Source organism: Euprymna scolopes, chromosome 11, assembly GCF_053919585.1.
Source record: "Euprymna scolopes isolate OS-2025 chromosome 11, ASM5391958v1, whole genome shotgun sequence".
NCBI lineage: Eukaryota > Metazoa > Mollusca > Cephalopoda > Sepiida > Sepiolidae > Euprymna > Euprymna scolopes.
In genome coordinates, this window is record NC_136492.1 from 60,422,842 (window position 1) to 60,435,404 (window position 12,563).

General features: G+C 33.2%; 1 protein-coding gene and 1 long non-coding RNA gene across 11 annotated transcripts in view; one reads left to right on the forward strand and one right to left on the reverse strand.

The window, feature by feature from the left end:
• Positions 1 to 12,563, forward strand: part of LOC145287869 (glutamate receptor ionotropic, NMDA 1-like) — a 540,534-nt gene that overhangs the window by 431,027 nt on the left and 96,944 nt on the right. For all 9 annotated transcript variants that reach the window (XM_080135767.1, XM_080135762.1, XM_080135766.1 and 6 more), the window contains one exon: positions 924 to 1,072. In XM_080135767.1, the coding sequence (XP_079991893.1) occupies positions 924 to 1,072 (149 nt within the window). The remainder of the gene's footprint in view (positions 1 to 923; positions 1,073 to 12,563) is intronic.
• LOC145287871 (uncharacterized) overlaps positions 1 to 12,563 on the reverse strand; it is a 194,787-nt gene that overhangs the window by 51,332 nt on the left and 130,892 nt on the right. The gene's annotated exons all lie outside the window — the stretch shown is intronic.

Here is a 12,563-nt window from a genome sequence, read left to right on the forward strand (position 1 = left end):
TCAGATTATGAAGCCTCATCTCAAAGGATTCCAAAACATAAAATAATATCTAACAACATTAGCTAATATTATAATTGTTTGATGCTTAAATAGTAAGCTTTTTTTTTTTTACAAACACTAAGCTATATTAAATGTCTAAAGGGAATCTGGTGCTACAAGATCAGGCTGGCTGAACATATTGGCTTCCCAGACTCAAATGCACTGTACATTAAAACACTTGTTTTTGTCATTTAATTCTTTGCAAAACTCAAATCATATTCTGCAAAGCCAAAAACAAAAGACCCCTCCCCCTCTTTTATTCCTCCTTCATTTCCCTACTGGCTTCTTAACTTAAAATGCATACTGCCTAAATACACACACACACACACACACACATATAATATATCACTACTTTAAGAAATAAAAAAAAATTCCTAAAGTTGAGCACTGTCTGGGAAAATTGAAAAAGTAGGTCAGCTAACCTGTTACTAGATTACTCTAAGATCTTCTGTATTAAACGTTAAGCTCCATTAATGTTAAAATTTCCTTAATTTTGTGGTGATGAACGGTGGTCCTGGGGTATGTTCCTTGCTAATGGAGCCAAAGGTGGCTTCATTGCAGGGTTCAAATCCTTTGACTAGCATTGATAGTCATCTCATGCACTGATGATTGCATAAGCGGGAAACACTAATATCTGTAAGTATATAAAAATAATTTTATATATATATATATGTGTGTGTGTGTGTGGTAAATGAAAAAGTGTATAAATTAAGTATATGTTTTTAGGTGAAAGTCTAATGGTACTAAAAGTTTACTTTTTTTGATATTTTGCACACTTTAGTCGGTATGGTCCAAATGAAGGAGAAAGGGTTTAATATTAAACGTCTTTTCTGTTCATTCTGACTTGTATAAATTTACTATAAGCATAATGTTTTGCATTTCAGGTACCCCCCGCAGCTTCAGTGCCCGTGTTTTAGGAATGGTTTGGGCAGGCTTTGCCATGATCATCGTTGCCTCCTATACAGCTAACTTAGCTGCTTTCTTGGTGTTGGATCGACCAGAAGCTTCCATTTCTGGAATTGACGACCCACGAGTATGTATTCAATTCGGGAAATTTCATTATCAATATAAAATACAAAAATAGAACTGTAATATTCCAAAGAGAATCTTTTTATTAGTCTTTGGATTGTTCTCATTGTTTTTGCTGATATAATCTCTGACTTTTCTGTGTATCTTTTCAAACTTTGGAATCTATATGTCAAACTCAAGAACCAAGATGTAACTTTGAATCCTTTATTTAATCAATAGGAGGGGGTAATAGACTGTTCTCGATCCATCAGAAGTGTTAATTGTTATGTTATTTTTTAGTGAAGATGAAACTTTCAAATTCGAAATTCTCTAGAGATTCTTGAATTCTACAAAGATTCGCAAGTGGAAAAAAGACGCACCTGAAAATATGAGGTTACATCAGCCAACCAAGATGAGAATAGTAGTCTGAATTATCCCAATCAGCAATCCTCATCTCAAAAGTTGAAACATTACTTGTATTTTTGTTGTTTTTTGTTTTTTGTTGATAGTTTTGTTTTACTTTGATGTTTTTTGCGTACTAATGGGTCACCACTTATCTAGATGATGCTAGAGTAGATGAAGAGGCGGCAGGTAATTAAAAAAAAGCCCATCCCCCACTAGATTCTGAAGTCGGTTTTAAACTCTGTCAAGGCAGAAAAGGGTTTGTCTGAGCAGCACCTCTCTAACTATAGCAATAGTACTCCATCTTTAGACACTTATAGAGGTAAGGGATTTCAGGAATAAGATACCTTCTTTAGAGGTAGAATGATCTAACCATTTTCCCAGTTACCTTGGCAACGGATTTTATGTGTTTTCCTCTTTCAACTCTGGAGTGAAGATCAGTCCTAGAAGCTTCTATCCTCAAGGATAGAGCCATTCACTTCAAATGGAGCAATGTGAGGATCCAAGCATTATTGGTGAACTTAGAGAAGAGGGAGAATCAGAAAGATCTCAACCATCAATGGCATGGCTGAAAGGGTTGAAAATTACAAGTTAGAGACAGAAAAGCAGAAGAGGCTGTAAATGCATGACAAAATATGTGTAGCACATTCATTTGTCCCTGTATTTCCTGAGAGCAATTCGAAAGTATAGAGTTAAGATGTGTTGATTTCAATATAATTTATACCTTGGATAAAGGCTGGAGGAACCTAATTTTGTGAGCTGTTGACTTTAATAGCATTGCGAGCTATTCCTCTATACATCCAGAGTAAGTTGTATAGAAGCTATTTCAGAAGCGTAATGGCCTTCACACAGTCTTCTCTTGTGCAACTGAAAAAAAAAAAAAAAAAAAAGCATAACCTAGGCGGGTTTAACTGGATTACTCGAAAGGAGGAAGTTTCATGGGAGTATGAAATTCACAAGCAGTCTCCAGTCGGATGTATATCCCCGTTAGAGGAGATTATGATGTTAGGTTTTAGCAACTCTTGCAGGGAGGTGTTAACATCCCCCCTACATGCAGTGCTTGGTATTCCCCAATTGGTCATCCATCTGGTATTCCCAAATTTATCTGGTACTGACCAGACTCAACATTGCTTAACTTCCGTGATCTAATGAGAACCGGTGTCAACGTGGTTATGCCTTACTCTCTTGTGCAACTGCAGTGCAATGACAGGTCCGTGATCAGAGGATTTGCTGAAAGCACTTCATTTGCTCAGCATAGAGGTTAACCTAAAGACTAATCGGTTATGCTGGTATGATTGTGTGGAGTATGCATCCTCCTGGATAAACTGCAGTAGAAGCATGAAAGTCTTGAATTGCAGAAAGATTAACCAGCCAACGATAACTTGAACGTAGGTGATTGGACGAAACCACATAAAGTGGAATTTGGAGACAGGTAACCTGCTGAGCTGTGAGAAAATGAGAGTTAACTGGTGAAATGTCAGGCAAGAGAAACGTGACAATTGAACAGAAGGAAAGGAATTTAGTTTTGTCGGATACTTTTTTTTTCTTTTTTAATCAATTTTTCAGTTTCATACCTCAATATTTTTTTCACCTTGAGAAACTTGTTGCAATGAAGACTTGCTTTACTTTGGTTGTTTTAATTTTTTTTTTTTTTTTGTAATATTTTGGGTAACTCTAGTGTTCACAAGATGATGACATCAGCAATGTTAAATTGTCTCCCTTCGTATTAAGATAAAAGATGTCGGTGCTTCTGCATTAATTGGGACGAGATTTTGTAGTCGATAAATGGAGTTTTCAGATAAAAAAAAATAATGGTTTCAACTGATTTTTTTTGTCAATTCTAATAAATAACAATGGTAGCTTCCAAATTATGCAGTCGAAATTACCTGAATATAACTGAATTATTAAAAAAAACAAAAAAAAAAAACATTGTGCTAGCAGGTGAAAAATTGCTGCCATCTTTGTTTAATTCGAATGGAAAATTACCTCCCTGTTAAACTCTGTGTCTTACGATCATTTACATCAAATTCTGGTTTTTATTTTCTTTAATAAATAATTTTCTACCCTATCAATTTTCGTAATTTTTGGATATAATCATCTTAAAAATACGAGGAATATGTAGATACCATCGTTTTCATGTGAAATTCAGTTTTACAATTTCCGAAAATCTCGTCCCAATTCTGTAGAAGCGCCAAGATATCTGTACTTTGTGTTAAGTTATTAGAGTGATTTCCCTTGCTTGCTGTTGTGGATTAATGATTAGAAAGCAAAGATAGAAATAAACGACCATGTAAGTTTGGTTGGAGTTATGTGAAGAATAAATCAGCATCATCCACCTCGAAATAATCTTTATTTTTTTTTTTTTTTGCTTAACAGACAGAAACGATATATATTAAAGCCCCTTTTTGTGTGAAACAGATCTCAGTTTATTGAGAAGTACAGGTTTACATTGGTTGTCAGTAACAAGAAAGAAAAAGGAAAGTTTCAAAGAGTGGAAGACTTAAATTTTGATTAACCAACCCATCCATATGTTTGCGCTAATTGCTTCTCTGATAACCGACATGAACTTAACACAGACGTTCTTTCCCCCTATTACGTCACTTCCCCATTTTCCTATTTTCACTTCTGTTCACATGTTGTATATTTAAGTCATCTTCAACTTTGAACATGCTAAATGACATTTTGTCCTTGAGCCAAATAGTTCATCTCCTGATAATTCAAACTAACTCATCCACCTCAATTTATTATATATGCAAGTGGAATAATTTACAAACATAGATTAATAGCATTGTCATTTCGATAAACACTAAGAGCAACAAGTGAAGCATGCATAGTCGCCTGTGAGATCACAGTGAATAAGGCATAAAAAAATGACTAAGTTCAGCATTTCCACCCACCATCCTCCATTTAGCTCCAAAAGTCCCCAGGGGACGTCAAATCCTGGTGAAAAGGAGCAAACAGTGTAGTTTTAGGCCTTAACATATGTAAATTTGAGTTTTGCACCATGCCAAAAGAATAAAGAAATGACTAAGTCCATCATTTGCACCCCTCCATTTAGCCCCAAAAGTCCTCAAGGCCTTAACATATTTAAATTTGAGTTCAGCACCATGCAAAACAGCTAAATAGACATACACAAAAAATTTTGGACAAATATGGTAAAATAGTCCCCAAAATGGAGTGTTTTTTTTTAAGCTCTAAAAGAGACCCTGGGGCACACCCAAGAGTTATTGCGAAGTATGGACAAACAAAATTATATATAGAAATCATTTAGTTACAATTTTTCAGAAAGTTTTATAAAAAATTTTTTTAATAAGCACAAAAGTGTCAATTTTAGCCATTTTAATCCGAAAGGCACCCGCAAGGGGGGCAACCGGAGTTTCCCGGAAAATCCATTCTGTTACTTTATTACTCATATCATGTTTAATGTTTGAGCATAATTTCAAAAAATTCCAAGGTATAGTTATTAAGAAAAGTATGGACAGACGAACGGACAAGGGTGAATTTACAGGTCCACCCTCCTTTTGGCGGGGGACCAAAAAAACGTTCAATTTCGATAAAACCTAAGCTTCATAGTAATGTACTTTTAGATAGACATGAGACTCCGCAGCATAGCTTTATATTTATTAAAAATGATTAAATCCCGTGCACCTTAGATAAACAGTAAGCTAAATAGCTTTATTATATTAGATAAACATAATTCTCAATAACATTGCAAGGGATCATGAGAACTGTGGGGAGTTGAGCAGTGAGATGTAGTTATTTAATCTTCTGCATGTTTGTATGGTCAGGGGAGCAGGAAACAAAGAGGAAATCCCAAAGTCCGAGGGAAGAAACTGTTGGAGTAGAAGGCTTTCCGGGATAAAGGAACTTCGACAGTGTAGGGGTGTGATTTTGGAGCTTGACTGGTTAGTCAGGAGTATGTACATCAAGGGGTACAGGCGTTATGAGTTCATCAGAACACATTTCATTAAAGTACTTGCAAAACGGATGCAGGATACAACATTGCAGTGATGTGACAACAGTTGGAGCCGAACCGATAGTATGAAACTTATTAAATTTGAGATTCTTTTTTGGACCTTGTTTAAGAGGGAGAGACTAGTGGTAGATAAACGCTGGCATCGTCAGTTTAGATGAACACTAAATTTAATAGCATTGCCATTTAGTTAAGCACTAAGCTTGTTAAGTAGGATTTTAGTTAAGCTAAGCTTGTTAAGTAGGATAAACACTAAACTCAATAACATTGTCATTTTAGACAAATACAGAGTTAAATAACATAATCATATTAAATAAAAACTGAACTCAGTGGCCTTATATAAATACTAAAGGATTTCTATATTAGACTAGCATGGAGACACGGCGTTACCCGGAATTGAATGACGATCAACGAATGTTCTACACTTGCAATGCTTTTATTGTTATTGAAATTTGTGAAATTGCCCATTTTTCAATCAAATCGATTGATTGCCTGCTCTAGTCGGGAACCCACCGCAGTGCACCAGGAGGAAAAATTACAGGCCTCCCACAATGACAGTGTACAATAAATAGTCGTCTACATTGCACTGTAGTGAACCTACTGTTGATTTTATCAAATTATATATATATATATATATATATATATAACTTGAATTATAGTTTAAAATGCAAAAGTCATATATCATGGTTAGATTGTGCTCTGAAAAGAAACATTCATTCTGAACGTGCCCCCGTCTTACTAAAGAACCTACTGTTGATTTTATATGCTGAGCCCTTCTGCTTGTACGGTGTTAAAACTTCTCAAATGTACTTGTGATGTTAGGCTATAGAGAGTGTTAACTTTGGTAAAAATGTGTTTTTTTTGTTTGTTTTTTTTTTTCATTAATGGGATATTTTCGAATATCATGTTTTGATACTTATCAGAAGTATTGCAAGAACACTTCCAGACACAAAGTACATTTATATGAAATTTCATAAAAATCGGCCCAGCCGTTTAGGAGTCCATAGAGAACGAATTCACACAAAGTGCTTTTTATATATATATATATATATATATATATGTAGAGATAAACAGTAAATAGTATTCTCATAGACTGAGCCAAAATCATTATAAGACAAATTGCTAATCATTACTAATTTTTAATGAAAACGGACAAGTCATGAAGCCACTTGCTGTATTCTATACCATATTTGTTTAGTAGTTGATCGTCACCCAGCATACGCGCTGCTCTTTTGAGTCATCCTGCTCTCTATCGTTCTTCTGTCTATAATTTTTACTTTGTCCCATAAAGCCAGCTGGTTTCCAGAGAAAAACGGTGGCAAGTAAGACGATTCAAAGAATAGCATACATGCTGGGCGACGATCATCTACTAAGTAAACTTTATATAGAATTTAACACAATATGGAACCATTAATTATAAATAATAATATATATGTTTTTTTTGTAAAAAATGTTTTTTCGATTATATTTCACTCTTTGCGTATACCAATCCTTTTTTCTTAGAAGCTAAAAAGAAAAGAAAAAGCTCAATATATATTAGATACAACAGAGCATATCTAAAAGTATAACAGTATAGTTACATTCCAAGATCCAAATATTTATTTTTCATGCAAAACAGATCTTCCAAAATGTTAAAATTTCGGTATTTTTTTTTTTACAGATCCGTTTCATTATGCAGAAACAATCGGTTATTACCTTTCCAATACTCTTAAAAAAAAAAAAAAAAAAAAAAAAAAAAAAAAATAGAAATTCTTTGCTTAGAAAAAAAAATGCATGACAATATAATGTCAAAAAAAGAAAGAAAATACATAGATAATTCAACATCGTGTGTTTTTATATATATATATATATATATATATATATATGACACTCAAGATGAGAACAGTAGTTCAAAGAATCCAAATATGAATAATCAACTCATCTAAAAAAAAAAAAAAAAAAAAATCAGAAACCTAAAAATATATATTCATTAGAAGGAGAGTGCAAAATGTATTTTTAGTAGATACTTTTTATCACATTATAAAGTATTTATTTTAATCCATATAGACCTCTCTCTCTCTCTCTCTCTCCGTTTCTATCTATATCCATTTAATGAGTAGAAAGTTGATCTTCAGTTTACTTTCTACAGCCTCATAACATTCGCTTCCCTTATTTCGTTCTTTAGTCCTCACATTCCAGGAGCGATCTTTCTGACAAAGAGAGAAGCATTGCTGTTATTCGGATCAGAATCTATTCTATCTAATATTTATCATTGACAATTTTTGACCTGGAAGTACTTTTCTTTTCTTTTTTTTTTAGCTCCTTATATCAAGTGGCTTTATACCTTGTCTGAAACGATTTCCATTAAAAAAAGTTATGTCTTCAAAATTTGCACAAGTACCGATTCTAAAAACAAACTTCATCTTTGTTTAGTCAGCAACATAAACAAAATGGTTGTTTTATTCTATGCTACAAGTTTAATGTTTATCTAGTATGACTGCGTTGTAAATAACGCCCTAAATTCCAACACAGTTCTAAACTGCAAAGCAAAAATTCCTTGTAGTCTTTGGGACGAACTGGAATCAATTATTCAACCCAGTTCCTACAAAATAAGAAAACTGTCTTGTTTATTACTACCTGAACCACCTGTCTACACGGGCCTTAAGATTCAGACTCTCGTGTCAAAAAAATGATACTCTTTACGTGTCTTCGACTGAAGGTGTTTTCAACACTCTAGTTATATCTTAGAACAAATGTATTTCAGTACTCCAATTATGCAGGCAATTGAAAAAGAGTTTAGCATGACGTCACATCATGGCCACGGCTTTCCACAAACAAATTCTGTATTTTCAAGTCAACTTGGTCTTAAGAATGACATTCTTTTGTATTTTTTCTTTTTTTTTTTTTTTTTTTTTTACAACAAATATATTACTAATCGAAAACGGTTAAAGACTAAATGATATGGATTTTTCTAAGATAAATATATTCGTTAAATCGTTTCCAATTTCCAAATATGGTGGCCTTCCAATGGTAGAACTATTTACTATGCCTCCCCACGGAACAGAGTTAGACACCAGGGTCGTTTTTTTAACGTGGAGAAAAGGTACAAAAATAAAAATTGTCTCAGTCGTGAAAGATTTCTCCTCCACCAAAAGAGACCAAGAAATGGAAGTGCAGCATCTGAAGAACAGATGGTATTTATTTGCTCCCCCACCGAGCAAATTAGGCACAAGGCCAATTTTTAATGTGAGGAGTGAAGGGAGGGGGAAGGGAAAAAGGGGACCAGCTCCCGAGAGGTGGGAAATGGGAGCTGGTTAAAGGTCAGGCATGTGGGGTTGCCCCCACATCTGGTCTTTGCTAGTCATAGCTAGTCATAGCTTGCAGCATCTGAAGAACAGATACTACACTTTGATCTTGACCAAACTTCCAATGGTAGAACTATTCTACTACTTATTGACACGTGTGCAAATGTATTGCACTATTGTAATCGGACATTAAAATAACATCTCCAATAAGATCAACCAAATGTTAGCATGACACATAAGAAAGCAAATAAAAATCAATGTATTTTTCCTGATGAAGACATTTTAATTCATTTAAAAAATATATATATCCTGGAAAATGCCTTTGCCTCAAGGCGTAGTTGGGGTGCAGAAAATGCATTCGAGTTATTAGAGAAGCAAGTAAGTACATGCAAAGCATTTGTTAAAGAATTTAGCAAGGCCACGGGCCAGCTCAGCAAAGCATTTCTTTATTACTAAAGCTAGATGATCTTTGGATATGTTGCAGTTTTTCATTATGTCCATGCCAAGAAAAGTAATTATCAAGTCATTTAATTCGGGTTCTGTTTGTAGTGGAAAATTAAGGGGGGGGTGAAGTGTAAAGTAGAGTTTAAGGTACCTATTTACTATGCCTCCCCACGGGACAGAGTTAGACACCAGGGTCGTTTTTTAACGTGGAGGCAATCGAGCCTTGTCTGTTGCCGTTATTTTTTATATGGCACATTAATCTTTTGTCAAATTAGTCATTTTGATAAAAAAAAAAATTATAATCTTAAATTGAATATCTTTAAAAAGTTATCCATGTTGTAAATTTGTGTGTATATCACTCGATTCAATTTCATGTCAAACAATCAAGATGTGAATAACAGATTGGAAAAATTAGGATTAGCTATTTTACTAGACAGAAAGAGGAGAGGTGATTTAATTGATTGTTGTTTTGTTTTATAGTATGATAACTTTTTATAGGTTATTTAATGACAAATCCAGTAATTTGGGGAGAAAAAAAGTTCATGCTTCAAGTTCTTTATATCTTCCGAACCTAAAATGCATCAAACATTAAGGGTTTCTTGTTTTTTTACTTTGTCTTTGCAAAACTCAATCATGTTATGCAAAGTCAAAAAATGAAACAACAAATTTCCTCTATAAAACAACCAAACCAAACACTATGAATAAATATTTGAAGATATAAAGAACCTGAAGGACAAAAACTTTTTTTTTTCTTTCAAAATGACTGAATTTGGCATCAAATGATCCAGAAAGCGTTGATATGCCACAAAACAAAGCAACTAAATCAAACATCCAAACTTGCGCCACATTATACTTTGTGAAAAGAATATAAATATCGGGTGAGATAATGAAATTAATAAAAACAAACACACAATTAATGTAAATTACGTTTCAAGTAAATTTAAAAGTTTCATTTCTTTTTTTCAAATTAAGTTTTTTTTTTTTTTTTTTTTTGTATTCTTCAAGTTCACACAACCTTAATTTTGTGACCCCCCCCCCCTCCACATTTCTCTTTTCAGAATCCAAGTCCCTTTATTTTCATTTATGTTATCTTTTAGGCAACATTTCACTATTTTCTGAATTTCCAAAATAAATACCAAATGTATAAGCCTAAATTCTTGCACACTAGTTTCTTGTTCTATTTTTCTACGGTTGGAATTTACAAAGAAAAAAAAGAAAAAATCAAAGCATCGTTTTCATACTTCATCTCCCTCACTATTCTGCTTCATAAACAATGGTCGACATACCTACTCAAACTTCAAAGCAAGAATCCCTTGTCTTAGAGACATGGTCGAATCAGTTGGTTGGTTAAAAGTGGTGAAGTAGGCTCGTTGGTATGTCGTCGTTGTTGTGTTCTGTTGAGGAATGCACAACATCGCTTTCTTTAATATCCTTGGGAAGGTTATTAATTTATGCACCTCCCTTCACATATTAGTGAAATAGTAGGGTAGACTAGACTTTCAAGCCCTGTTAGAGCAATTAGTCGTGGAGAGATAAAACTCTAAAATTACACATGTGACATCATGGTTCTTTGTGATGTGGCACACATTGTACTCCTTAACAATAACTATTTGACAGATAGTGATGAGTCATGTTTTGCACAATGGACAATCATCTTAAAACAATAAAATAATATTGAAGATCTGATAATTTCGGATAAAATCCTGACCGAGAGCTGACCTAGGTAAACAGGGTGGAACGATAAAGTCGTCGCCCTAAAGAAAACAATACTGCAGCTTTATTTCAAAACTTTTATTGAAAAAACTGATTCAGATAACTTGAGCTGACATCTATTCTATTTGAAATGAACTGGGTTTTTTTTTTTATCTATCCACCCATTAAAATAATGATAAAAAAGACAGATATTAACTCCATAATTATTATTATTTATTTATTTTATTTTTTTTACATTTTCATTTCTTTAAAACGTTAAGGAATTGCCTAAAGAGGCTACACAAGTCAGGTGGAGGTGTTAACGAGCAATGTTCTTTACCAGTTTCTGTTGCATGGGCAAACTAGTGCGTTCGGGGTTTATTTCGTTATCGTTTCTGAGAGTGTTCGAATGGTGGGTGGAGGGAGGCGTGATCAGAGATGCATACATTCAGAATAAGAGCGTTTCTAAATCAGAAAAAAAAAAGAAAAAACTCGCAATTCAAAAAAATATGCTTTAATGTTATGTCGTGAATTCGCTGCTTTAAAAAAATTGTGGGGTCAAAAACTAATTATATCATTTGCGTGCCATTCTTCTTAGAAGATTAGAAATTAAGAAAAGAAAAACGAAAAAGTGCAAATTAAAATAAGACTGTTACTTATATAAAGAGAATAAAAATTTTTAAAATTTGGTATCATTTTTTTCTTTTTTTTTTTTTTCTTGCAATAAGTTTCCAGAAATTGGTAATAGTAAAGAAATGAATAAAAAAAATTAAGTCCATACATATAATCTATACACATAATAAAGTTGATTTTTTTCTCCCTCTCAAGTCAAACGTCATAGCTCTATACACAGAGACGCCACACATAATTTCACTATGTACATGCTTTCAACAAGTATCTGATCAATGTTTTTGGAAATTATCAGTCGGTTTCATTCAATTGTATAATTTCCTACATTAATTCTGACCAAACTGATTCTCTCAAAACCGTCATGCTTAGAAGATAGGAGTATATTTCACTCAGTCTAAAAATCTACTACCACTTCCCCATGAATCACTTGGAACTAACTCATAATCATCGGATTAACTTCTCAGAAAAGACTGTCATTGTTTCATTTACTCATTATGATGTTTTTTCAGTTAAGTAAGCACTGCTCCTATTAGCTTTAATTCTTGATTTTTTTTTTTTTTCCTGAAAATTTTATTGACTGCTTAAACCTTTTCTAGAATACTGGATGATAATTGCCGGACACTTCATAAAACCATTAGCAAAAAGGAATTATTGTGTATTACAACACCTAATTAAGTAAAAACACTTGAAAACTAATCGCGCTAAACTATTAAATAGTATCAGTTCATATTTGTGTAATTAGAAATAATTGCTACGATTACAAACATATCACACTTAAGATAAACTTCAAATTAAAGTGATTTAATAAAATGCAAGAATAAATTGCCAAAATATTTCTTAAAAAATTATGTTCATTAATTTTTTAAGAGGGGTAATTTAAATGAAAACTATTAGATTAAAATTACAATGTGTTTGTTTTAAAAGATATGTAATACAAGATACAGTTAAACGGATACTTAGAGCTTGATAAATTGTTACCAAATGGTGGATATATATATATATATATAACATGAAAATCAATATCTAAAGATCGCAACTGAGCCGAATAAACAACTTATTTGTGCATATAAATGGTTTAAAACAAATGAAAG